The following is a 25,196-nucleotide window of genomic DNA, read 5'->3' as shown; positions in this document are numbered from 1 at the left end:
TCTTTTCTGCCTCCTTTATTTTGCACTACCTCTTTGCTCCCCTCCCTCCCCTATCTGGGCTTGGGACAAGGACTTCAACAGTCCTCTCTCCTCCCCAGGGCTCTCCTGAACCAGAGGTTCCAATCCTGGGGTTTGGTCCCCTCAGCCCGCTCTAATTCCCTGTTCTTCTGGGGGCACCTTGGTCAGAAAACCAAGTCCCTGGACACTCTTGGGGTCACTCTGGCCACTGCCTACTCAGGCCTGGCCTGGCCAAGGCCAGCCTGGGAGGGGCCAGGAAACAGGAAGCCCACTCCCTGGCCATGTGACTTGTTATTGTGCAGTTTCCTCTTCAAGGACAGCGGCTTCCTCCAGCCCCAGCAGGAGGACACATGTCCAGCTCCCACGATGTCAGTCCCTTCTCGCCTCTGCTTCCAAGCCCATGGCTCCTCCATCTCTAACCCTTGGATTTTATTTCTCGGAAGCTAGAATGCTCCCCTGGGCTGATGCTCTCCATCTGGCTCCCCTGTGAACTTCTTTCCTCTGCCTATCCCTTCAGTGTCAGGGTCAGAGTTCTCATTCCACTTCAAGTCACAGACAGACCTGGGATTGGTACCCCTGAGCAAGTGATGGTCCCCTCTGAGCCTCAATTTCTATATCTTCCTACAGTGTCATGGGAGTTTGTTGTTTTTTTTTCAAAACAAACAACTTTTTATTGAAGTATAGTTGATTTACAATGTTGTATTAGTTTAAGGTGTAAAGCAAAGTAATTTTATTCTTTTCATTCCTTTTTATTCTTTTTCAGGTTCTTTCCATAATAGGTTATTGCAGGATATTGAATATAGTTCCCTGTGCCATACATAGGTCCTTGTTTTTTTTTTTGTTTGTTTGTTTGTTTGTTTTTGCGGTACGCCGGCCTCTCACTGTTGTGGCCTCTCCTGCTGCGGAGCACGGTCTCCGGACGCGCAGGCTCAGCGACCATGGCTCACGGGCCCAGCCGCTCCGCAGCATGTGGGATCTTCCCGGACCGGGGCACGAACCCGTGTCCCCTGCATCGGCAGGCGGACTCTCAACCACTGCGCCACCAGGGAAGCCCCTTGGTTTTTTAAAATCTATTTTATATACAGTAGTATGTACCTATTAATCCCAAACTCCTAATTTATCCCTTCCTCCTCCCTTCCCCTTTGGTAACCATAAGTTTTTCTTTTCTTTTTTTGTCCCCCCTCTTTTGTTTTTCAGCCGTGCCACGCAGCTTGTGGGATCTTAGTTCCCCGACCAGGGATTGAACCTAGGCCCTCACCTGGGCCCTCGGCGGTGAGGGTGCAGAGTCCTAACCACTGGACCGCCAGGGAATTCCCAATAACCATGTTTGTTTTTTATGTCTCTGAGTCTATTTCTGTTTTGTAACTAAGTTCATTTGTATCATTTTTTTTAGATTCTACATATAGGTGATATCATATGATATTTGTCTACTCACTTCACTTATATGATAATCTCTAGGTCCATCTATGTTGCTGCAAATGGCATTATTTCATTCTTTTTTATGGCTCAGTAATATTCCATATTGTGTGTGTGTGTGTGTGTGTGTGTGTGTGTGTGTGTGTGTGTGTGTGTGTGTATACATATATTCCAGCGTTATGGAAATTTTAACAAGCAATTTGCACATGGCCAGGCACCATCGGGAACTGAATCATAAGGCACCCTCCTGTTCCCTACTACCTCTCTGACCATCCCATCTCTGCTTCCTCTGCCAGCTACTGTTTCTTCTCCATAAATGCTGGATTCCTCAGAGCCCAGATGGTCCCTACATCCTGCTCATTTTTCCTGCATCCACCTCTAAAGGGCCTCCTCCTCATCTCCATCCATAGTCACAGCCCAAGCCTCTCCTCCCCAACCTGGATACCAGCCTAGCTCCCTCCCTGGGCTCCCCAGCCATCCCTCCACTCCCTTCCCCACCAAGGCCGCAGAGATCTCACTGTTCACCTACCTGGCTCATACACCCTCCATAGCTCCCCATTGCCCTTGGGAAACATTTCAAGCTCTTCAGCCTGGCATTCAAGGTCTTTAAAAAAATTATGCCTGCGGCTGGCACCAATGTGTACTCCACACTCTAGCCGCTATAACCTCCTCTGTGAACAGCTGAAGTTTCTCAGTTCTCTCACACCCTGGTGCCTTTGGCCATGCCTTAACCTCTGCCTGAAACACACGTTCCTTCCTTCTGCACTTCTGTGTAAACTGTGCAGAGCCTGGGATAGCCTGAATCTTCCTGGTCCCACTGACAGAAGCTATGAAGCCGAATCTTCCTGTTTCTGTGTCCCCAAAGGTAGTAGCGAGAGAAGCTGCAATTCTCTGACTTGGGGGTATCCGGGGCATTGAAATCCTCACTCTTAGCTTCTGCTCTGGCCATGTTAACCTGTGAGAGGTTCCACCTCTCCAAGGCTCTTGAAAGCCTCCAGACTTTTGCCCAGGCGGTTCTTTCTACCTGGAATGACCTTCCTCCTCTTGTTTTTCTAGCAAATTCTCCACCCTTCAAGGCTCATTTTCCACAGACCCTCTGGGCTGTCACTGAACCAGATCCTGGCTGATGTGGACAGGCTTAGCAAACTTTAACAAATAAAGAAACTGAGGCTCAGTTTTTAAATGGTTATGGAGCTGAAGGGAGAAGTGTGCATGAAGAAGGAAGGGTGGTTTGAAATAGTTCTGGCTTAGCATTTTTTATTTTTTGCAAATATTTGTGAAATAAGGAGCAGAATTAAATAATTGGGAGGGCCCTTGGGCTCTGGACCCCGCCCACCTCTGCCGCAAAAACCCCTCACTGAGGTTCAGTCAACTCTATTAATCACCAATCAGCCCCACCTCTTCTAAATCCCACCCAACTCAGTCCCGCTACGTTTAATCACACTGCAAACTAGGACTTCTCCATCCTTCTGAGCCTATCCCATTGAAAGCCCAACTCCACCCTGCCTCGTTACGGTAGAAACGCTAACCCGCGCAGTCCGAATCTGCCAGAAACATAAAAGCTCCGCCTTATCTGACTTTAGCCAATCACATTTCAGATCCCGCCCCCCTCAGCTCCGCTCCAGTCTATCACAATCCAAACCCTACCTCCTAGAACAGTATCAGCCTATCAGCTTCCAAAGCTCTCCAGCCTCGTCCCATACATCTCTCCTCTAGGCCTGCGGCCTGCTGAACTACGTTTCCTGGGAGGCGTGGCGGCCGCGCCGTACCATTTCCGGCTGGTAAAGATGGCGGCTTCCTAGCGAGTCGGCAGCTGAGTCGGAGGGAGGCTCACGCTACGGTGAGCAGGAGTTGGGTGGTGAAAGCGTGCGGGATCCGTCCCTAGAGGCCCAACTTCCCTAGCCCCAGAAATTCAGCCCCTCACTTGCCCTGAGGCTTCCGCCTTCAGCTCTGGTTTCTCCTGCAGTCTAGCCTCCATCCCTCTTGCTGCAGCTAAGCTTTGTTTTCCTTAAAGGTTGTGGGGACTGCAAGGCTCAGAGACCATCCCCGGCAGCCCGCACCCATTGCCCAGATGGGCAAACTGTTCCACTAGCGTCCTGTTTTTCCTCAAAAGAATTGTAATACCGGATCTGCTCCCCTTCCGTGTGCAGACACCCCCTAGGCAGCCAACGCTCCACTGCGGAGGAGGGAACCCTAGAAGTTATTATTCTTTTATTCACCAAGACGTCTTCAGTTTCAGGTAACAAAAAACCCAACTCAATCTGGTTTAAGCAAGAAAGGGAATTTAGGCATAGCTGGATTCAGGTGCTCAGAAGTGTATCTGTCGTTTTTTGGGTGAGCATCACTACAGGCAAGCTCTGTTTTCCTTCTTGGAGGCAAAAGAGGCTCCCAGCAGCTCTCGACTTGTAACTTCCCAGCTTTGCAACTCTGACGAGTTCCTTTTCTCTAACAGCACTATTGGAAATCTCAGAGCTGCCCCTCACTGGCGTGTGTTGGGTCATGTCCCTATCTCTGAGCCATTCACAGTGGCTCACCAGCCAAAAGGGGGAGGGGAGGGGTTAGCCCTACAGAAAAAAATTGGGAGACTGTTATCTCGAGTCAGAGTGGATGCTGGGCTGATAAGTGTTAAAGGCACCCATCCTACAGATGAGGAAACTGAGGCCCTGAGAGGAGTTACTCTTAGTAATCGACTCATGCCCTGTTCTCCTGCCCAGTAACCAAATGCTTTTACAACCCCTAAGGGAAGGATCCTGGCTTCCCCCATACCTGCTCCATCCAGCCACTCAGGAGCCATGGAGGTGGCGGAGCCCAGCAGTCCCACTGAAGAGGAGGAGGAGGAGGAAGAGGAGCAGTCAGCTGAGCCCAGACCCCGCACTCGCTCCAACCCTGAGGGGGCAGAGGACCGGGCGCTGGGGGCCCAGGCCAGTGTGGGCAGCCGCAGCGAGGGCGAGGGTGAGGCGGCCAGTGCTGACGACGGGACCGCCAACCCTCCCGGAGCCGCTCCCAAGCCGTGGCAGGTGCCTCCACCAGCCCCAGAGGTCCAGGTGCGGACGCCAAGGGTCAACTGTCCAGAGAAAGTGGTAAGTGAGGGGCTTGACCAGTGACTTCGACGTGTTAGGGAACCTTGGGGTACACATCGTCTTTTAGGATCCACTCTGGAAAACAGTCCCTTTGTTCTAGTCTCCTAGGGCTGCCACAACAAGTTATCACAAACTCGGTGGCTTAAAACAGAAATTCATTTTCTCACAGTTCCAGATGCCAGAAGTCTGAAATGAACGTGTCACGTTCCCTCTGCAGGCTCTAGGGGAGGAGGTTTCCTTGACTCTTCCAGCCTCTGGTGGCTCCAGTCGTTCCTTGGCTTGTGGCTGCATCACTGCAATCTCTGTCTCCGTCTTCACATAGCCTTCCCCTCTGTGTCTCCCAGTCTTCTCTTTTCTTTTTTTTCTTTCTTTTTTTTTTTTTTGGCCGAGCAGCATGCGGGATCTTAGTTCCCTGACCAGGGATCGAACCCAAACCCATGCCCCCTGCAGTGGAAGCGCAGAGTCTTAACCACTGGACCGCCAGGGAAGTCCCCAGTCTTTTCTTTTATAAAGACACTTGTTCTTAGATCAGAATGATCTTATCTCAAGATCTTTACCTTAATTGCATCAGCAAAGACCCTAATTCCAAATAAATTCACATTCTGAGGTTCCAGGTGCATATATCTTTTAAATTTATTTATTTATCTTTGGCTGCATTGGGTCTGTTGCTGAGTGCAAACTTTCTCTAGTTGCGGCGAGCGGGGGCTTCTCTTCGTTGCGGTGCGGAGGCTTCTCATTGCGGAGGCTTCTCTTGTTGTGGAGCACAGGCTCTAGGCGTGCGGGCTCAGTAGTTGTGGCACACGGGCTTAGTTGCTCCGCGGCATGTGGGATCTTCCCGGACCAGGGCTTGAACCCGTGTCCCCTGCCTTGGCAGGCAGATTCCTAACCACGGTGCCACCAGGGAAGTCCCAGGTGGATATATCTTTTAGAGAGCCACAATTCATCCCACTATTCTCTTGTTTTCTTGTTTCTGTGTTAAATGTTCTCTGGTTTGTTTGTTCACTCATCAACCTGGACTCCTAGTCCAGTGCTCTTTTCCCTCAGCTGCCTCCTTCTAAAGTGGATGGCTTGGCTGGGAATTGGGGGTCATCATATGGCCTTTCCCAATGGGGCTGCTTGGAGAGGGCCAGCAGAGTGGCGTGGGGGCCTGCATTAATGTTCAGTTGCCAGGTGCTGCTAGTCACAGCTCTCACCACTCTTCAACTTCATTACAGATCATCTGCCTGGACCTGTCAGAGGAAATGTCGCTGCCAAAGCTGGAGTCATTAAATAGGTGAGAGGGATATTTGGGGGCTTGAGCTTGCAGCCATGGCTGGGAAGGGCCCAGCCCAAAAAATGCAGGGCTGTCTCTCTCAGACTCACCCCCGGCGCCTGGCGGTATTGGAGAGTAGCAATGATAACTGGTAATGATACAGCTGTGGCCCATCGGGGCTCTGTTCTAAGCACTTGAGAGCTATCACACACCACCCAGGTCACAGCCATGACTTGGAAACTCCAAGAAGCAAAATGACTTGCCCGAGGCCTCCCAGCAAACGGGCAGAGCCAGATTCAGACCAAGGCCTGGCTGACTCCAAAACCCTTGCCCCTGAGCAACTAAGTCTCACTGGGGTCAGGCAGCAGGGCCTGGATGGGGCCTGAGGACGAGCCCGCCTTCCCCTCCCTGGCACTTGTGATGACCCGTGGCTGAGCAAAGGTGGGGTGCCTCCCACAGATCAGATGTGAGACCCAGGCTGGCCAGAGGGACCTATCGGAGAGGGAAAGAGCTGGAGAGGGGTCAGCTAGGCTGGGTTCGCAGCTGGGCTCTGCCGCCCCCACTGCCGCATGACCTGGGCCTTAACTACCCAGTCACTCTCTGGCCCTCCCCAGCTCCAAAACCAATGCCCTCAACGTCTCCCAGAAAATGATCGAGATGTTCGTGCGGACAAAACACAAGATTGACAAGAGCCACGAGTTCGCGCTGGTGGTGGTGAACGATGACACTGCCTGGGTGAGGCTGGGGCAGGGCTGGGTGCCCTGGGGTCCCCTGGGGCTGAGGGAGCACCTTGCTGAGTCCCATGCTTCCCTGCAGCTGTCCGGCCTGACCTCTGATCCCCGAGAACTCTGCAGCTGCCTCTACGACCTGGAGACGGCCTCCTGCTCCACCTTCAGTATCCTTTCCACACAGGGAGCCCCGGGGAGCAGCCTGGCTCAGCCTGGCTCAGGTCTAGATCCCAGCTCTGCCACATCAGGCTTGGGCCAGCCACGCCTCTGAGCCTCAGTTTCTTCATCTGTAAAATGAGAGCCACAAAACCTCCTATCCCACAGGGTCGCTGTGAAGATAAAGTCAGAATACAGAAGCAAAAACAGCTGATTTGGACTCTGGATGTCAAAAATGCATCCACTTGGGGAACACTTCATGAAGGGCTAAGTACACAGTCCGTGCTCAGCAAGTGGCCATATGTGACTGAAAAGTCACAGTCATTGCTACAGCCCCTTCAACCTGGGCATATCACATTTTATATTAACTTGAACATTAAAGGCTCACTGCAGCCCAGAACTTAAATATAATATGATCCCTATGAGTTACAAAGAAAACAGTAATGATGGGACGGGGACAGGGACACCCATGGCTCTTTCTTTGTGAGGAGAATGGCCCTAGCCTTGGGGGAAAGGGGGCTTTGAATCACTAAGGGCCTTCAGGGCATCTGATGCCAGCCCCCTAGTTCATGATCTGTGCTGAGGGAAAACAGGCTCAGAGAGGGCAAGCTACTGGGACAGGGTCACACAGCATGTGTCCTGGCAACCGGCTCAGAGGCACCTGCGTTCTCCCAGCATCAGGAGGGAAGCCACCCACCCCTGTCCACCCATGCGCTGCTCTGCTCTCCTTAGCATTCCCACCAGATCTGGAAGGTCTCTTCAGCCTCATGTAAGTCCCCCATGGGGAAATTATTGTTCACCTTTGAAGAGAAGAACCCCTTCTGGGTAAAGGCTCCAAACAGCCCAGAGATAGTCCTTTAGGGAGGCCTAAAGCCTTCCTTTCTCATCCTTTCTCCTTGGAACAATTGCTCACTTACCTGTCTGGAAGCATTTTTGCAAAAGAGGTTCCTTCTCACATCTCACCCTCTGTGTTATTCTCTGACAGCCCAGTGGTTCTCCACCACTTTCTTATTGATTGATTGATTGATTGACTGCTGCTCTGGGTCTTTGTAGCTGCGCGCAGGCTTTCTCTAGTTGCGGCGAGCGGGGGCTACTCTTTGTTGCAGTGCACGGGCTTCTCATTGCAGTGGCCTCTCTTGCTGCAGAGCATGAGCTCTAGGCGCATGGGCTTCAGTAGTTGCAGCACGCGGGCCCTAGAGCACATGGGCTCGGTAGTTGTGGCGCGCAGGCTCAGTAGTTGTGGTGCATGGGCTTAGTTGCTCCGCGGCATGTGGGATCTTCCCAGACCAGGGATCAAACCCGTGTCCCCTGCATTGGTAGGTGGATTCTTAACCACTGGACCACCAGGGAAGTCCCTCCACTACTTTCTTTTAACCTGGAGGCAGCCCACTTTTTCTTTAAAGGACCAGATAGTAAATATTTTTGACTTCGTTGGCCACATGGTCTCTGTCTTGGCAACCAGACTCTGCCCATTTTAATTAGAAAGCAGCCACAGACCATAGGTATGCAAGTGGGCGTGGCCGTGTGCCAATAAAACTTTATATGCAGGCACAAATTTGAATTTCACATTTCTGATTGTCACAAAATATTCTCCTTTTGGTTTTCTTTCTTCCCAACCGTTTAAAAATGAAAAAGGTTCTTAGCTTGTGGGCCCAAGTATTCTAAGCCCTGTTTTTGCCAGCCCCTTGATGGTGGCCAAGGAGCTTGTTTTGCCCATCTCAGCAGATTTTGGAAGTGAATCTATGGGGTAAATTCCTAATGGAGAACAGGTTGGAACAAGGTGGTGTGTGTTTTTAATTTTGCTAGACTTTGCCAAAGCACTTTCCCAGGAAATTAACCGTGTTTACCTCCCCCAGCACCGGGGTTGCTCACACAGCTGAAAGTTCTGCCCATTTGATAGGTGGGAAGAGGCCACATCTTATTTTGCTGTGCTTTTCTTTTCATTCATTTTTAAGCCATTCAGTATTCTTTCAGTAATTTGTCTATTTGTTCCCTTTACCTATTTTTCTAGGGGGATGTCAGCTTTTTTCTGGTTGGTGATCAGATTTGTTTTTTACATATTAAGGACATTAGCCCTCTGTCTGCCTAGTGCCCTGTACTCAATGTGAGAACCATCTGTGGCTGAGTGGGGAACTGGGCACTGACTTGGCATATAAGATCTGGCCCCTGCCTCAGAGTCTCCTGGCCTGGTAGGGCAGGTCCAGCTCAACACAGTGATGGGGGATGCTCAGGATGCTGAGGGCGGCCCGAGCAGGCCCTGGCTTTGGGGTCAGCAAAACCTCTGATGGAGCAGGAGAGGTCGGGCAGAAAGGCGAAGCTGGGGAGGTGCTGGGGCAGAGGGAACAGCATGTGGGAAGGCTCAGAGGCAACAGTGAACTTGGGAGGGGTCAGGTGGGGCCTCACATACCCGGTGAGGAGCTGGGCTCTGAGGGTGACAATAGGGGTGTGCTACCAGGGTGTGCTCTGACCTGTCCCCCATCCCTGCTGCACAGCCAGCAGAAGACCGAGCTGCCAGTCACAGAGAATGTGCAGACGATTCCACCGCCGTACGTGGTCCGAACCATCCTGGTCTATAGTCGTCCACCCTGCCAGCCCCAGTTCTCCCTGACGGAGCCCATGAAGGTGAGGGAGGCCTGGGAGAGGGAGGGATGCCTACAGCCAGCAGGATGATGGTTAGACACTAGGAGGGACTTCCTGACCGCAGGAGCTGGGGAGCCTAGAGTCAGGTTCCCAGAGTCTTGGGCAGTAGCTGGGGAATTGTGATCATGGGGGCATGGGGTGACCAAAGTCCCAAAGGCTGGCTTTCTTCCCCTGCAGAAAATGTTCCAGTGCCCGTATTTCTTCTTTGATGTTGTTTACATCCACAATGGCGCCGATGAGAAAGAGGAGGAGATGAGTTGGAAGGTGAGAGGCTGCTGTGGGTGTGGGTGGCAGGCAGATGTAGGTGCAGATGGGATGGCTCCGAACCCACCTGCCCCAGCCTTGAGGGAAAGGGGGGCTTTGAATCACTAAGGGGCTTCAGGGCATGTAATGCCAGCTCCCTAGTTCATGATCTGTGCTGAGGGAAAACAGGCTCAGAGAGGGCCAGCAACTAGGCCAGGGTCACACAGTGTGTCTCTGGCACAGTGGTACCTGGCAACAGGCTCAGAGGCACCTGTGCTCTCCTGGCATCAGGAGGAGGGAAGTCACCCGTCCCTGCCCACCCATGCAGTGCTCTGCCATTTGTCTTCTCCTTAGCGTTCCTGGTCCTGCTGGATCATGGTCATTCAACTACCATTTCCCACATGTCTTCAGTGAACTGTTGGGACAGTGGCCCACGAGCATGTAGGGTCCTGTCCACCTCATCCCCAGCATCCCCTGCTTCTCTCTCTTCCTGCCTTCGCTTTCTCTGTGTCCTCTGCCTGGAGCACGCTTCCCTCCCTGCCTTGCCAGGCTCTGCTGGTCCTTCACATCCCAGCCCTGAACTAGTTGTGGCATCTCGAGTCGGCCACTTATCTCTCTGAGCCTCACTTTACCCAGCTGTGAGCAGAGGGGGTTGAGCCCAGCTCCTACTTACACTTCAGTACCCAAACGGGAAGTCCCTACTTGGAGAAAACTTCCCTGCTCCTCAAGGTAGATCAGCATGGGGGCTGGGGTTATTGTATCCGACTGTGCCTCTCCAGACTAGGGGCTCCAGCACTGAGACCTCTTGGGGTCCCTAGCACTGAGTGGGTGGCAGGAAATGTTTGCTGAATGTGGGAATGTTTTCTGCCTCGCAAACTCCTCTTTACCCTTCAGAACCCATTCCTGAGGCCCCCTCCTGGGAGGCCCTCCAGGACAGGGAGGGCCTGTCAGGGGAACCTCTGCCTGAATAGCCCTTCCTTGGCCCCATAGGACATGTTTGCCTTCATGGGAAGCCTCGATACCAAGGGTACCAGCTATAAGTACGAGGTGGCGCTGGCTGGGCCAGCCCTTGAGCTGCACAACTGTATGGCCAAGCTTCTGGCTCACCCACTGCAGCGGCCCTGCCAAAGCCATGCCTCCTACAGCCTGCTGGAGGAGGACGATGAAGCCGCCGAGGTTGAGGCCACTGTCTGAACCATCCCTGTACATCCAACCTTCTAGCACGATCAAACACTTGGCCGAGAATGCTGGTTCTCACACTGGGCTCTGTGGGACCCCCAGAGGGAGGTCTAGGAGGTATCCAGGGCACTTGGGGAGCCCTGAAGAAAACCTAGGATTCCAGGAAGCATCCCAGGGACTCTGGACACCCATTCCCTATGTTTCCCAGCCCATATCCCACTCCCAGTTTTTCAGTTGTGATTCTTGTTGTGCTGTGTGATTTTTGTCATCAAAATAAAAATCTTGAGAATCCCTAACCCAGGTCCACAACAATCAACTTCTGTTAATTGGAATCTTTTTCGTTGCAAGTGACAGAAAACCCACCCACTGAGCAGAAAGGAGAATGGCTTGGTTCTTGTGGATAAGAAGCCATGGTGGAGCTTCAGGCTTTGCTGTATCCAGGTGCTCTGACATTGCCGTTGGGGAGGGCTGAAATACCCTGCATGGTTGGTGTTCAGTGTGCCCTGCTTTCCTCCCAACCCGTGGAAAGGGGTGAGATGGCTGTGACTGCTCCCCAAATCCCAACCCAGGTGAAGTGAGGGCTCTCCCAGCACCCCTTATGACTGGCCTTGCCTAGGTCATGTAACCTTGCACTGGGCCAGTCATGGGCCAGAGCTGTGGTGCACTCTGATTGGCCAGGACTCCATCAAGCTTCTCTGGGAAGGGAGGTTTATAGTTCCATCAGGAAATAGTGTGGGTGCTCCCCAGAGGAAGGGAGACAGATATAACAGGTGCATCACTCAACTATCTTACTGGATGATGAGCAATTGTGAAAAAAAAGCTTACCAGCTAGGTTTTCTCAGTTCCTTATCAAACGAAAATAGCTTTATCGAGAAACAGCTTTTCCTTCCCATGAGGATTTATTAGGCACCTGTGTGCCAGGCCCCTCGTTCAACTTCACACCAGCCTGGAAAGGATTGTTCTCCCATTTTGCATGTGGGGAAACTAGAGCCCTAAGAGGCCCAGGGCTCCAAAGTAATGGACTCCCGACTCTGCGGAACTGAAAATGAGCAACACGGAGCCACTGCAGGAGGGAGCTATTAATTGAAGCCTAACATACTATCAGGGCTGCGTGCGCTAATGGAGGCCGCCTCGGCAGATGGTTCTGGAAGACCTACTGCCTTGTGGGCACCGAGCGTAGCTCCACCCCCTCCAGCAGGCTGTGTTAGTGTTTACGCGGTTTTGAGAGATAACGGCACGCGCGACGACCTCCACCCTAACCGGGCCCTTATCGGCTGCCCCTAGCCCTGCCTGGGCACTACTTGGTGTTGCAGGCTCGGGCCAGCATTAGAGCTCCTGAACCTAGATGTGGACGACAATGCGGCGCGGGTCAGCCTGGCTGGGGACACTGCACTGCGCCGAGGGGCGGGGACCCGGGCCGAGGGGCGGAGCGGCGCGTGCGCACAAGGGCGCCGCGGGAAGTTGGAAATTGTCAGGCTGGGCAGCTGGTCTGGGGGACCGCCGGGGCATGCGCTCGGCGACAGGCCTGGCGCTGCGGCTGCGAGCGGCGCTGCGGGAGGAGGAGTTGCGGTGAGGGCAGGGCACGGGGTGGGCGGGCCAGGGGTAGGGGGCGAGTGTCGCGGTCCACTCTGACCCTCTGTCCTTAGGGTAGTGGAGGAGCTGCTGCGCCGTGGTGCTGACCCCAACCTGGTGCTCGAGGATGGCGCGGCGGCCATGCACTTGGCGGCCAGAGCCCAGCACCCGCGGAGTCTGTGTTGCCTCGAGGCCCTGCTGCGCCGAGGCGGGGACCCCAACACTCGGTGAGGCAGGGTCTGGACTCCGGGCAGCTTTTCCGCGAAGGAGAGGGGTCTCCCGAGTCCGAGGGAAAGACCTGGGAGTCCTGGAGAGGGCGTCCCACGGTTCAAGGATGCGGACTCAATGCCCGGGGGCGGAGCTTGGGGAATCTGGGGAAGGATCTTGAGGGTCCAAGGGCAGAGGCAGGGTACCAGACCGAGGGTGGGGTATGAGGTTGCGCTGAGGCCAAATGGGGATCAAAGGTTTGGATCTGGTGGTAGGCGCTCTAGAGTCAGAGAGCAGAGGTTTGGGTCCTGGCCCGAGGGCGCAGGATCTAGGTTCCAAGTGTGGTGTCTCAGGCTGGAGGGCGGAGATGGGGGGCTGAGAGCCAAGGCCCCGGGCGGGGAGTGGGAGGATGGGGGCGGAGATCGAGTTCCCTCCTCCACTGATCCCTCCTCCTCTCCTGCCCCAGATCGGCTGAGGCGCTGACGCCGCTGCACGTGGCCGCTGCCTGGGGCTGTCGCCGCGGCCTGGAGCTGCTGCTGAGCCAGGGAGCGGACCCCGCGCTGCGCGACCAGGTGGGGGTTCCAGCACTGTTTGTAGCAGGGCGAACCCGGAGGGAGGGAAAGAAGAAGGAAGGGAGGAAGAGAGGGAGGGAAGAGGGCGCCCCCTGCTGACCGCGCCCATGCAGGACGGACTCCGGCCTGTGGACCTGGCCGAGCAGCAGGGGCACCAGAACTGTGTGCGTGTCCTGCGGGAGCTGGAGGCTCGGACCAGGACCCCGACACGGACCCGGGCAAAGCCCCAGGAGCCAGAGCCAGAGCCAAAGCCTGGCAGTGAGTGATGCCTGTGCGGCTGGGGGTGCTTAGCCTCTGATCTAGCTTTGCGGGTCTCTGTGTGTGTGACCTCCACGCTCTCCCACTGTTTCTGTTTCACGACCAGGGTCTCTGGTCCATCTCTCTGCCTCCGACTCTGTCCTTCCTCTTTGCGATTGCAGCCGCCTCTTTCTGTCTGATCTGACTTCCATCTTTGTCTCTCACTTCCTCCTCCCGTCCTCTCTGACTCCCGTTCTTATCCCCTGCTCCAGGCCCAGGCCCTTGGGGAAAGGGGCTGAATATCAGCCCCTCTGGACCTCCCAGTGTGACACTGGACTCCACAACACTGGGCAGAGGTGATGGCAAGGACATGAGCCTGGAGGCTGGCCCTGGATCCCCCAGCCTCCTTGCCCACCCTGAGATTGCTGACACAGATGGCAGCTTGGAGTCCCCCCTAGGGCGCTGGGACTGCAGCTCAGTTGTCTCCTTTGTCACTGCTGTTGAGGCCTCTGGAGCTGAGGACCCAACCGCCCACATGTCCCCCTGGGCTGGTGTCCAACCCTCCCAGAGGGTGCCAAGATCTTCGGGTACCCCACAGCAGGAACATCGAGCCCTCGTGGAGGGCAGGGAGGCAGAACTAAATGCCCGTCTGCAGGCCCTGACTCTGACCTTGCCAGATGCCTCCCCCTCCCCCAAGTTCTTCCCAGACAGGAGCCCAGCCCATAGTGCCCCTTGGGAACCACTGCCTGGGCCCTCTGACTTCCACATCCCAAAAGATGACCAGTTGTCCCTCGACAGTGATGTTGCTGCCCTCTGGCTGACAGAGGATGAGGCGAGCGCCACAGGTGGCAGGGACCCCATCCCCCCTTGCCAGTGCCCACCGGACCCCACCATGTCTGACCTGGAGCTGCCGCAAGGGCTCCGGGCCCTTGGCAAGAGCCGCGGTCCCATCACGTCCTTCACCCAGCCATACTACCTCCAACGACTAGAAGAAGCCCAGGCTGCTCCTGGTTAGTATCCAGAGTCCAGGGAGCCTCCAGGAGTCCTCGGAGACCCGTGGCTCTCAGTGCAACCTACTTCTCCCTTCATCTCTGGGAACCACCCTTTCCTTTGTCTCTCTTGACTCAGTTTCCCCTCCCAGGCCTAGAATTCTCAGGGCACAGCCCAGAGCTGGCCAAAGCCCTGCGGACCGGCCGTATCCCAGATGCCCAGGCAGATGAGGATGCACTTGCCAAGCAGTTTGAGCGGCCAGAACCCACCATACGGTGGCGGGAGGGGGTCATGAAGTCCAGCTTCACATATCTGCTGCTGGACCCCAGGTACTTGGAACAGGAATGACCCAGAAGTGGGAACTGGAAAATTCTGAGATTGGTTCTTATCTGCTGTGTGTCCTTAGGAAGGGAACTGGCCCTCTCTGGTCATCAGCTTCTTTATCTATAAAAGGCAATTGGATCCAATTCAAGCTGCTGAGTGTCCTTGGCGAACAGCCACCCACCCTGCCTTTTATAAAACAGGGGTCACTGGACGTGGGTTGCTCTGTCTTTGGGGCAACTCTCATCACTTTTCCCTCCCTGAGCCACTTACTTCATCTAGGAAGACTCAGAACCTTCCAGCCCGAGCCTTCTCACTGACCCTGGCTGAATGCCTTCGGATTTTTGTCCATGCCATCTTCTACGTGGGCAAGGGAACACGGGCCCGGCCGAATGTCCACCTCTGGAAGGCCCTTGGCCACCGAGGGTGGCCAGGAAAACAGGTGTGAGAATAAGGACCAGGTTCATGGCAGGGGTGGCACAGCTGCGGGCAGGGAGAGGAAAGAGGGAATTGGGGGGCAGACCTCTGACCGTGCCCTGGCTCCCCTCAGTCCTGCCCCAAGGTGCGCCAGATCTTAGACATTTGGGCCAGTGGTCGCGGTGTTGTCTCCCTGCATTGCTTCCAGCATGTGGTTGCTGTGGAGGCTTACACTCGAGAAGCATGTCTTGTGGATGCTCTAGGTAGGTGCCTGGCTTGTGGGGTCGGGGGGTCACATGAAGGGCACTTGATCTACTGATTCCCCTACCCCTTGCCCCTCAGGGCTGTTCATTCAATGAACAATTATTGAGCACCAGTTATGTACCTGCACATGTACAGACTTTGCTCCATTGGTTTATCCCTGCTTGAGGGCAATACCCAGTGGGTTTACTGGCACATACTTCTGCCTGGGGTTCCTGGAGGCTGCTTTTGTGACCTTACCCCTAATCTCCCCAGGGATCCAGACGCTGACAAACCAGAAGCAAGGACACTGCTACGGAGTGGTGGCTGGCTGGCCACCCACACGGCGCCGCCGCTTGGGGGTTCATCTGCTGCACCGTGCCCTCCTTGTCTTCCTGGCTGAGGGTGAGCGAGAGCTATGGCCCCAGGACATCCAGGCCCGTGGCTGAGCACTGGGGAATTGGCCATCCAGCCTAGGTCAAGATCAGGCTGTTTGAATGTTCCAGCTGCCCCGCGCTGAGAGCAGCCCCCCATCTCCAGCTCCAGAAGGCTGGTGGGGGAGCAGCAGGACAATCTCTCCCTCGGGCTGAGGGAGGACTTTATTACAGATGGAACTGCTGGAGAGGTAGTGAGCTCCCTGTCATGGGTGGAGAATAAGGGGATGTGGGAGGAGAACAAGTAGACCAGAAGGTTCTTTGGAACACTCTGGTGCTTTGAAACATGTCAATGCTTTGGCAGTTTGGTCCTGTTTGGGCAAACAGAGTCCATTTTTATCTCCCTGACACAGGGGAGCCACAATGTAGGCTGGGCTGGGGGCTTCCTCAGCCACATGAAGGGAATCTGCCCAGCTCAAGAGTTAGGTTTTGCTGCTTCCCAGCTGTGGGACCTTGGATCAGCAATTTCTCTGTCTGAGCCTCACTGTCCTCAGTTGTACACAATGGGGAAAGTGCGAGGTTCTACCTCAGGGGGTCACTGAGGAAATCAGATTAAACCGTTATGGGGTAAAGTGTTTGGCTCAGAGCCCTACTGAGCCAGAGGCGGCCCTGCAGGCGGAAAGTCTCTGGGGGAAGTCGGGGTTGTCGGGGTGTTCTCGAGGTACCGACTTGTGTATTGAGGGGTGGGCAGAGCTGGGGAGGTCATTGCAGAGTGGGTGTGAGACACCAGCTCTCCTTGGCATCACTGTGTGACTGGAGCCTCCTGGTGTTGCTTCTCTGAACCTGTTTCTTCCACTATAAAATGGGATCACTAACCCCATCACTAACCTCTTTGCTCTTTATGCAAAGAGCTTCAGTAAGTGCCAAGCCACTATCCTGGTGACGTGGTGGCAGGATCATTTAAATTTTCCAGAAGTTGCTTCTTCAAAGCAGTCCAGTGGGTTTAGGGACTTGGTGAGATCCGCTGCCTCATTGGGTTCGTCACCTGCCTGTCATCTTGGCTCAGAGAACCAGGTCCTGCAGGGGGCGGGCTAAGGTTCCACCCGGCTCCTGGCCTCCACTGCTGAGCCCCTGGCTACTCTGGCTGCTATGGTAGGTAGGGTTCCTGCCTCTGGAGTGGGCCTGGGCTCTACCATTTTAACTGAGCTGAAGAAACCTCACTCGGAGCTTCCCTTTCCTCATGTGTAAGACAAGTAATTCTCCCAGACACCAAGTAGGTGCTTGATAAAGTGATAGCAATTAAAACAGCATGCTGGGACTTCCCTGGTGGTGCGGTGGTTAAGAATCCGCCTGCCAATGCAGGGGCCACGGGTTCAAGCCCTGGTCTGGGAAGATCCCACACACCGCAGATCAACTAAGCCCTTGCGCCACAACTACTGAGCCTGCACTCTAGAGCCCATGAGCCACAACTACTGAAGCACACGTGCCTAAGAGCCCGTGCTCCACAACAAGAGAAGCCACTGCAATGAGGAACCTGCACACTGCAACGAAGAGCAGCCCCTGCTTGCCGCAACTAGAGAGAGCTTGCACGCAGCAACGAAGACCCAATGCAGCCAAAATTAAATAAATTTATTTAAAAAAACCAAAAAACAGCATGCCATCTCCCAAGAATACACAAACAGAAAGAATCCAGAGACATCCCTCCCCCCGCCAAAAAAAGAGGCCCAGAAGAGGTGGGATTTGTCTAAAACACAGGGTATCCCAACCTTGGCCCTACTGACTTTTGAGACCAAGTTACTCCTTGCAGTGGGGGCCGTCCTGTGCACTGTAGGGTGTCAGGCAGCATTCCTGCGCTCCACCCACAAGATTCCAGGAGCACCTCCCCCTCCAGTTGTGGTAATCAAACGTATCTCCAGAATTTGTCAACCAACAAGTGCCCCTGTAAGAACCCCTGGTTTAAATTAAATGTGGGCTCACAAACCAGTGGGGAAATGACCAAAGGTGCAGCAACTGAGGGGACAAATCTCCCACCGGCCACACAAACCACGGGTAAACCTAGATATACATATGTTAGAATAAAATAATAGAGGACCAAGAGCACAGCCATGGAGCAGGGAAATCCAGAGAAATCTGGATTAAAAAAAAAGATTCAAAATAAGTCATCTTCGTGACAAAAGCAACTCAAAACCAAGTTATAAGATAAAATGGGACAGTAAGAGGTACTAACTTGTGTGGTGTGGAGTGAAGGGGATTCGATGAACCTATGGGTGTCAGGCACTCAGTCAGCATAGGGCTTTGCATACAGCTGACACAATTATGGCTACTGTAATCAGATGCAACCGTCCTCGGATCCTCATCTCAACTTCAGCATCGACCTCAGTTGGTTCTCCTCCCCTCCAGGGACGGGGAGCTCACCCCCCATCTGCCTTCTGCTCTGGAAATACTGCCCAAGTAGCCCCTGCATTTTGAGGAGGGAGGGGAACTCGGGAAGCAAGCCTGGACGGCCGACATCCTCAAGTCTCTGTGGACCAGCCCTGAGGGGGAGGCACTCGACTCAGTTCAGTCTGCACTTGGGGAAACTGAGGCTCAGGGCGGCCCCGCGCTGCGGTCACCCAACACAGGCCTGGAGGCTCAGATTGTCACTTCTTTTTATTGAGTTACAAGTTGAGATGTGCGGGTTCGGTGGTGCCAGCCCCCTCCCAAACCCTCCCTCCTTGGGCCACAATAGCTCCCAGCGCCGAGGAATGGGGGGTGGTAAGGGGTCTCGGGCATTGGGGCGGGGTCTCGAGGGTCCCTGCGGGGCTCGTGGGTCCCAGGATCAAGCACGGCGAACACGGAAGACAGAGAGCGGGGTGGTGGCCTGCCTCGGCCCTGGCATTTTGGGGTAGGGGGCTTCTGTACAAGGTCATCCTCCGCGGGGGTCCCGGCTATGGCCCCGAAAAACCGATGGGTCCCGCAGGACTAGCAGAGAGCGGTGTGTCCACCTGGCTCCCACGAACGCCACGTCCTGCCCAGCCGGCCTGGGGGGCGTCTCCCTGACCTGACCCCGCCCGCTGGAGCGAACGGCCCGCCCAGGTGGTCCGCGCGGCAGACCCAACTCCGGCTCCGGGCCCCTCCTCAGGCTCCTCGGCTCACTAAGCACTACCCTGCCAGCTCAGCGGCTACTTCTTTTCCTCTGGGGGCGTGGGCAGGGGCTCGGGCAGGGCCTTGGGCGAGGGCTCGGGCTCCCAGAGCAGGAATTCGTGGAGCAGCGTGTTGACCGTTTCCGGACACTCCAGCATCACCATGTGGCTGCCTTCATCGATGAGCTTCAGGAAGGCCAGGAGCAGGATCTGCGGAGGACGCGGGCTCAGGGCAGGCAGAGACAGGCCGACGGAGCTCGGGGCCAGGCTGCCCTGGGACTCCCCCCCCCGCCCCCCCCAATCTATGCATGGCCTCCAACATCAGGAAGTCCTTCTTGCAATCTACTCTATATTCCTCCACTTCCACCCAAGGGGGATCTGGAAGATGGCCTGTCACCCTGCTGGAGCCCAACTGGATATTCATTCATTCCCCGTTTATTAAGTGCCTACAGTATGTCCAGAGCAGGATTTCTCAACCCGGGCACTAGTGCCATTTGGGGTGGGATCATTCTCTGGGATGGGGACTGTTCCACGCACTGCAGGATGTTGAGCAGCATCCCTGGCTTCGACCCACTAGATGCCAGTGATAGCATCCCACTCCCCCGCCACAGTGTGACAATTTAAAATCTCTCCAGGGACCTCCCTGGTGGCGCAGTGGTTAAGAATCTGCCTGCCAATGCAGGGGATACAGGCTCGACCCCTGGTCCGGGAAGATCCCACATGCCGCGGAGCAACTAAGCCCGTGCGCCACAGCTACTGAGCCTGTGCTCTAGAGCCCTGGAGCCACAGCTACTGAAGCCCACCTGCCTAGAACCTATGCTCCGCGACAAGAGAAGCCACCACAATAAGAAGCCTGGGCACCGCAACGAAGACCCAGCGCAGCCAAAAATAAAAAATATAAATAAATTAAAAAAAAAAATCTCTTCAGACATTGCCAAATATCTCTTGGGGGCAAAGTCACCTCGGTGAGAAATCACTGACAGATGGAGAGTCTCTCATGCTAAGGTAGGGTTTCTCAACCTCCACGTGACAAGACACTTGGCGCTGGATCATTTTCTGCGGTGGGGCCGTCCTGCTCATTGTAGGTTACTGGGCAACATCCCTGGCCTCCACCCACCAGATGCCAGTAGCACCTCCCTCCCCTACAGTCATGACAACCAAAAAAGTCTGCAGACGTTTCCAAGTGTCCCCCGTGGGGCAGAATCATCCCTGGTTAAGAACCGCTGGCCCAGAGCTATTCTTAGCCCTAAGGATCGCAAGACCCTTTCTGGGGAATCTGATCTAAAGATCCCCAGCTCGCCCTTGAAGAATTATGTAGCCCATCACAAATCCCAACTGTGAAGAGTGCCATTTTTTTTTTTTTTTTTTTTTTGCCGTGCCGCATGGCATGTGGGATCCTAGTTCACTCACCATGGATCAAACCTGTGCCCCCTGCAGTGGAAGCACGGAGTCCTAACCACTGGACCGCCAGGGAAGTCCCATGAAGAGTGCCTTTTAATGTGCAGTGGGGACAGCACATAAACCTACCACCTGTTCAAGGCAGCCCCACTTTCTGGATTCCACCTTTGACTCTCCATCTAAGCTCTGGCGTCCCTGGGGCTGGAGCACAAGGCAGAGTCCCCCTGGACTGTGCAAGGGGGATTTGAAGGGTGTGGTGGCCGGAGTGCCATACCTCAGCCATGCGCTGGTCTTCCTCCACCGGCACAAACTTGTCGTGCATGCCATGGACAAGCAGGACGGGCACGGTGAGCTCGGCATGGTAGACCTCGTCGCCCTCGGGCCAGTACTGGCCACTCATCATGGCCCGAAGCACAAAGGAAGACACATTGAACGCATTGCCCTCCTTCAGCAGCTGCTTCTCTTTGGCCCCTTGGCGGGCGAAGCCAGCCCTGGGGGTGGGGAGGCACTGCTGGAGCCCTCATGCCAGCTCAGCCACCAGGGGTGCCCCCATGCCAGCCCCAGCCATATAGCTTCCCCTCCCATCCACCTTGGGGAGATGCCAGGGCAGGGCCAGGTCACTCACTTGAGGAAGCTCCAAGCCAGACAGGGTGACAGGCAGTGCAGGACGCACGTGGGCATGTTGAAGATGGAGCAGAAGCTGGGCTCCAGTGCCGTGGGGCCCCCGCCGTTGATCATGATCATCTTGTGCACCAGGTCTGGGTACTCATGCGCCAGGAACGTGCAGAAGGAGACACTGCCCCATGGTGGATGGTGGGGAGGGTTGAAGGGCAGTGGTCAGCAGGATACAAGCAGTGAAGGGGTTAATGCCCTCCCCTCACCCAGAGGCATATCCTTGAAGGCCAAGATTCTTCCCCTGGGGTCCATGGGCACCAAATGGGGGTGAGGAATGGGTGGGGCATCTCGAATGCCCTGAAATTGAGAGACTCTGTGTGTGTGTGTGTGTGTGTGTGTGTGTGTGTGTGTGTGTGTTGAGGGTGGATTTTTTTTCTTTTGGAGAAAGGATCCAAATACAGAACTTTTATAAGATCCTCAAAGTCATCATAACCCCCAAAGGAGTAAGAATTACTTATTGCCAAGTGTTAGGAAAGCTATTTGATTAAACAAACCCTTTGGCTTCTCAGAGAAGGTCCCTGTTTCCAGCGTATCCCTTCCCTTTAAGGATCTTCTCTCATTGGCCCCTGGGTGTGACACATCTGCCTGCCTTATGCAAGGTGGAAAGGTGCAGGTATCTCTCCCCATTCCCCCTAAAGCAGAGTTTGTTTTGCAAACTATGGCCTGTGGGCTAGCTGCTTGTTTTTGTAAACTTAAGTTTACAATCTTGTAAATGTGTAAAATATTTTATAAATAAAGATTTATTAGAATAAAACCATGTCCATTTGTTTACAATTATGTCTGCTTTCTTTCTACAACAGTAGACATGTGAAGTTTCAACAGAGATCAACCATTATGGCCTGCAAACCTAAAATATTTACTATTTGGCTCTTTAAGAAAAAGTTTGCCAACCCTTGCTGAAAAGAGGGACAGGATACAAGCAGGAGTCAGGTGGACTTGACTGTCCCAGTGACTCACTGTGTGCCCTTGGGCAAATTGCTTAACCTCTCTGAGCTACCATCTCCACATTTGTGACATAGTAACTGTGCTGACCTCATAGCATTGTTATGGGGTCACAGGAATTTCCACAGGTGGGTGCTCATTTAATTGGAGGAATCATTTAGCATAAGCATCCACTTTGAGATATGTTTTCATATAAGCAAATAGGAGCTATGCTATTTCACAGTCTGGCTTCCTATCTTTTGGAAACTTATGTAACATTTCCTTTTCTTGTCTAGTTGCATGGGCTACAACTGCTAAAACAGTGGTTCTCAACCTGGCTGGCTGATCAGATCCTGCCTTTCCTCCTGGGTAAAGGACAGAATGGTACCACTTGGCAGTGATCAGGCACCCAGGCCCAGAGCCTTCCATGGCGTGGGCTCTCATCTAAATGCTAGGTGGTATTATCTGTCACCCCTTTAAGGGAGAGTGAATTATAGCAAACTGTGCCCTTGTAAACAAAAATTATGGGATTCCAATTAGTCTTTCCTTGGAGCCCTTGGGGTCTCCAGAGCAACCAATTTTTGAACTTAGTTGAAGACAATGGTTCTCAGCTAGGGGTGATTCTGCCTACCAGAGGACCTTTGGCACTATCTGAAGGCATTTTTGATTGTCAAGATCATCACTAGACCATTGTGCTAGCGGCATCTAATCGGTAGAGGTCAGAGACGCTGCTAAACATCCTACAGTGCACAAGAAAGCCCCTCACAGAAAAGAATTACCTGACCCAAAATGTCAATAGTTCAGGGATTGAGATACTGCTTTAAAACAATGTGAAACAATAGCATTGGTGGCAGGAATCCCTGTTTTGTTGCAGATGTTAGTGGGATTTTTCAAGAAGGGAAATCAGTATTTTGTGAGTGGGTGTCCAGTTCCTGCCAGTCCCCACCCCTCACCCTCATCCCCAGCCCAGTGTTGGCTCACCCGTAAGAATGGCCAATGAGCACGTTTCGCTTCTTGGCATAGCGCTTGAAGATGGCACGCATGTCCTCTGCCAGTGCATAGAAGGTGTAGGCGGCGGCCACCTGGGGCGCTGAGCTGGCCCCGTGGCCAGCCAGATCGGGCGCCACCACCTCGTAGCCCAGGCGCACAAAGAAGTCCAGCTGTTCCTTCCAGATGGCCAGGGAACCGCCGACACCGTGGATGAAAAAGAGCACCACATCGGCCTGGGTGCCCTTGCAGCTGGTGATGCGCTTCTCACAGTCAATGTGGATGGTCCGCTTGGGGCGTCGGGCTCGCCGCCGTCGTCCACCACTGCCACTCCCAGCACTTCCTGGGCCCGAGCGGCTATCGCTGCCCGCTGGGTCAGCCAGCTCTACCTCGAGGGCGGCTGGTGGCTCCCCAGAGCCGTTCTGCCCGTGCAGGAGGTCAGCTCGTGGTGCCCGGCCCAGGTTCTCCACCAGTAACCGCCCGTTGCGGTACACGGTGATTCTGCGCTGGCAGTGGACCAAGCCAGATTGGTCCCCCTGGGCGGCGTCTGACAGTGGTGGAGGTGGGGTGGGGAGCGGAGCGGGTCCAGCATGCTTCACCCGCAGCACGCGGCCAGGCTTGACCTCCACAAAGGTGTAGCCATCACTGGACTCCACACTCTCCAGGGGCCCCACAGCATTGGGTGGCGCGCCCAGCAGGCAGCAAAAGATCCCATCGGTCACCCCGGTCAGCATGGTGTGTCCTGTGAGTGGGGTCGTGACAGCCAGGTCAGAGGCCATCTAAACAGGGAGCCTTCCACTCCCATAGCACCCACTCCCCACACCTGGGTCAGGTGAGTTGCACTGCGAGGCCCCATCTAGGCTCCAGTTTGGGGGTGGCCAGAACCAGCCACACACTGAGATGTTTGTCTGGTCAGTGCCTGTGTGGCGTTCGGCCACCCTTCTGGGCCAGCCTAGTCTATCCTAGAGAGAAGGTCGTGGCTGACACCAAGAGGCATTCATTGGGGGTGGTTTCCCGGAGGAGGAGACGTTGTGGCAAATGGGGCCCATCCGTGAGGGCCCTCCAGCTCAGGTTTATAGCAGTCATGCCTTCCTGAACACATTCATTCATTCGTCCATTCATTCTTTCATGCACTGTTTCCTTAATTCACTTTCACTAAACCAGCATATCCTGAGGGCTCCAAAGGCATCTAAAAATGTGCAGATCCCAAAGAGCCCCCATCCCAGGCCTCTAAACCTGGCTTCTGAAAGGTGAGACCCTGGGAGAGGGGTTTCAGGACTGAGCTCCAGAAGCCCTTGCCCAACTCCCGAAGACCGTGGGTGCAATTGGTCTGTTTCACAGACCTACAAGCTGAGGCTCAAACACTCTGGGAAGAAGGTGCTCTGTCCCCACTGCTCAGTACCTTGGGTTCTGGGGAATCTGGCACACAGCCCCCAGTGGTGGAGATGAGGATGGAGAAGGTAAAGCCCTGGCTGGGGGCCTCCAGGCCTCCATCCCGCTCCCTTGGCCACGGCCCCCACTCCGTGTCCATGGCAACTGCAGGCAGTTACATAACTCGAGGGGGATACCCGCGCAGCGCACCCCCATTGTTTAGGCCCTGGTGATGGGACCAACCCCTCCCCGTCCCCATCCTGGGCTCCGCGGGGATAATGAACGCCGAACACCCGGCCTGCAGTGGCCCGTACTTGCTGAGGAAGGGGGAGCAGGCCGCGCCCCCCACCTCCGGCGGGGTTCCAACACGGGATTGCCAAAGGGGGCGCAGATGCGCCACGCCAGACCCCCTCCACAGAGCCAGGCCCCCGCCTCCTGGGTGCCCGTCAACCCTGCGGCGGGGTCGAGGCCACTCGGGCTCCGCGGCTTCCTAAGGGCTTTGTGGACACCCCCCCTCCAAAGTGAAAGACCCAGGGGCCTCAGTGTCCCCTTCCCACGGCCCGGTCCCTGCTCACCTCATTGAGGGCCCTGGGGCCCGGGGCAGGGCAAAGGGGTCCCGAGTGGAGAAGCGGGCGTCCGCCTGCGGGCGCCGTTTACATGGTGGCGCGCGGTCGGGCCGGGCGCGTTTACGCGGGCGGGCGCGGGCCCAAGGCGGTCAGTGCGGGGACATCCCCCTACCGCCTAGCGAGACAGCCCTTTAAGTGTCTCCCGGGGGGGGCGGGACCGCGCGCCGACTGACTGGAGCCTCGGCCAATCGCAGCTGCATAATGACCTGGCCTAGTTAGACTGCCAATCAGAGGCGGCAACTCCGGGATTGGGGCGGGCTCTTGGGGCAACGGCCCCGCCTCCCTCAAGCCTTACGAAGGTGGATGGAGGGATGGGGCCTGGTTAACCGCCGACAAGGGGTCGCAACCTAAGGTCTTCCGGGCCCCTCCTCGCTGCAAAGAGGATCTCCTCGGCTAGCCTCTGCCTCCGAACTGCCCTGTCCCCTCCAAACGCAGCCCCCATGCCCCTCTCTCT

General features: G+C 55.0%; 3 protein-coding genes across 5 annotated transcripts; 2 read left to right on the top strand and 1 right to left on the bottom strand.

Annotated features, from left to right (window-relative positions):
- The first annotated feature begins 3,170 nt into the window (after nt 1–3,170).
- On the top strand, nt 3,171–11,024 carry BABAM1 (BRISC and BRCA1 A complex member 1). Of its 3 annotated transcripts, none has more exons than XM_007116882.4 (10): nt 3,171–3,274; nt 3,585–3,673; nt 4,176–4,514; nt 5,729–5,787; nt 6,381–6,501; nt 6,583–6,661; nt 7,395–7,419; nt 9,143–9,272; nt 9,468–9,554; nt 10,524–11,024. In XM_007116882.4, exons 3-10 carry the CDS (start codon nt 4,227–4,229, stop codon nt 10,725–10,727), a joined length of 993 nt encoding a protein of 330 aa, XP_007116944.1. In that variant the 5' UTR covers nt 3,171–3,274; nt 3,585–3,673; nt 4,176–4,226; the 3' UTR covers nt 10,728–11,024. The 3 variants fall into 3 exon arrangements, with proteins under 3 accessions (XP_007116944.1, XP_028338864.1, XP_023990234.1); XM_024134466.3 differs by having other exon boundaries at nt 3,181–3,274; nt 3,449–3,673; XM_028483063.2 differs by lacking the exon at nt 3,585–3,673 and having other exon boundaries at nt 3,175–3,274.
- A 1,033-nt stretch (nt 11,025–12,057) lies between these two features.
- Nucleotides 12,058–18,179, top strand: ANKLE1 (ankyrin repeat and LEM domain containing 1). The gene is made up of 9 exons (XM_024134205.3): nt 12,058–12,281; nt 12,359–12,511; nt 12,958–13,063; nt 13,177–13,321; nt 13,573–14,310; nt 14,442–14,619; nt 14,894–15,053; nt 15,162–15,291; nt 15,545–18,179. The coding sequence occupies exons 1-9, from the start codon at nt 12,058–12,060 to the stop codon at nt 15,715–15,717; spliced, it is 2,007 nt and encodes a 668-aa protein (XP_023989973.1). The 3' UTR covers nt 15,718–18,179.
- A 94-nt stretch (nt 18,180–18,273) lies between these two features.
- On the bottom strand, nt 18,274–24,886 carry ABHD8 (abhydrolase domain containing 8). The gene is made up of 5 exons (XM_007116883.3): nt 24,692–24,886; nt 22,740–23,487; nt 20,788–20,958; nt 20,437–20,653; nt 18,274–18,974 (listed from the first exon to the last, which is right to left on the bottom strand). Exons 2-5 carry the CDS (start codon nt 23,477–23,479, stop codon nt 18,804–18,806), a joined length of 1,299 nt encoding a protein of 432 aa, XP_007116945.1. The 5' UTR covers nt 23,480–23,487; nt 24,692–24,886; the 3' UTR covers nt 18,274–18,803.
- Nucleotides 24,887–25,196: the final 310 nt, after the last annotated feature.

The sequence above is a fragment of the Physeter macrocephalus genome, unplaced genomic scaffold, assembly GCF_002837175.3.
Source record: "Physeter macrocephalus isolate SW-GA unplaced genomic scaffold, ASM283717v5 random_4, whole genome shotgun sequence".
Lineage (NCBI taxonomy): Eukaryota > Metazoa > Chordata > Mammalia > Artiodactyla > Physeteridae > Physeter > Physeter macrocephalus.
Note: the sequence above shows the minus strand (reverse complement) of the source record. Positions and strands in the feature narration are given on the sequence as shown.

Coding starts and splice junctions, on each gene's coding strand:
- BABAM1 (XM_007116882.4), top strand. CDS start 4,227: ATGGAGGTGGCGGAGCCCAGCAGTCCCACTGAAGAGGAGGAGGAGGAG. Junction 6,662..7,394: donor GGCCTCCTGCTCCACCTTCA/GTATCCTTTCCA, acceptor CATTCCCACCAG/ATCTGGAAGGTCTCTTCAGC. Junction 7,420..9,142: donor GAAGGTCTCTTCAGCCTCAT/GTAAGTCCCCCA, acceptor CCTGCTGCACAG/CCAGCAGAAGACCGAGCTGC.
- ANKLE1 (XM_024134205.3), top strand. CDS start 12,058: ATGTGGACGACAATGCGGCGCGGGTCAGCCTGGCTGGGGACACTGCAC. Junction 13,064..13,176: donor ACCCCGCGCTGCGCGACCAG/GTGGGGGTTCCA, acceptor GCGCCCATGCAG/GACGGACTCCGGCCTGTGGA. Junction 14,620..14,893: donor TATCTGCTGCTGGACCCCAG/GTACTTGGAACA, acceptor TACTTCATCTAG/GAAGACTCAGAACCTTCCAG.
- ABHD8 (XM_007116883.3), bottom strand. CDS start 23,479: ATGCTGACCGGGGTGACCGATGGGATCTTTTGCTGCCTGCTGGGCGCG. Junction 20,959..22,739: donor CTCATTGGCCATTCTTACGG/GTGAGCCAACAC, acceptor ACCATGGGGCAG/TGTCTCCTTCTGCACGTTCC. Junction 20,654..20,787: donor CTGGCTTGGAGCTTCCTCAA/GTGAGTGACCTG, acceptor CCCCACCCCCAG/GGCTGGCTTCGCCCGCCAAG.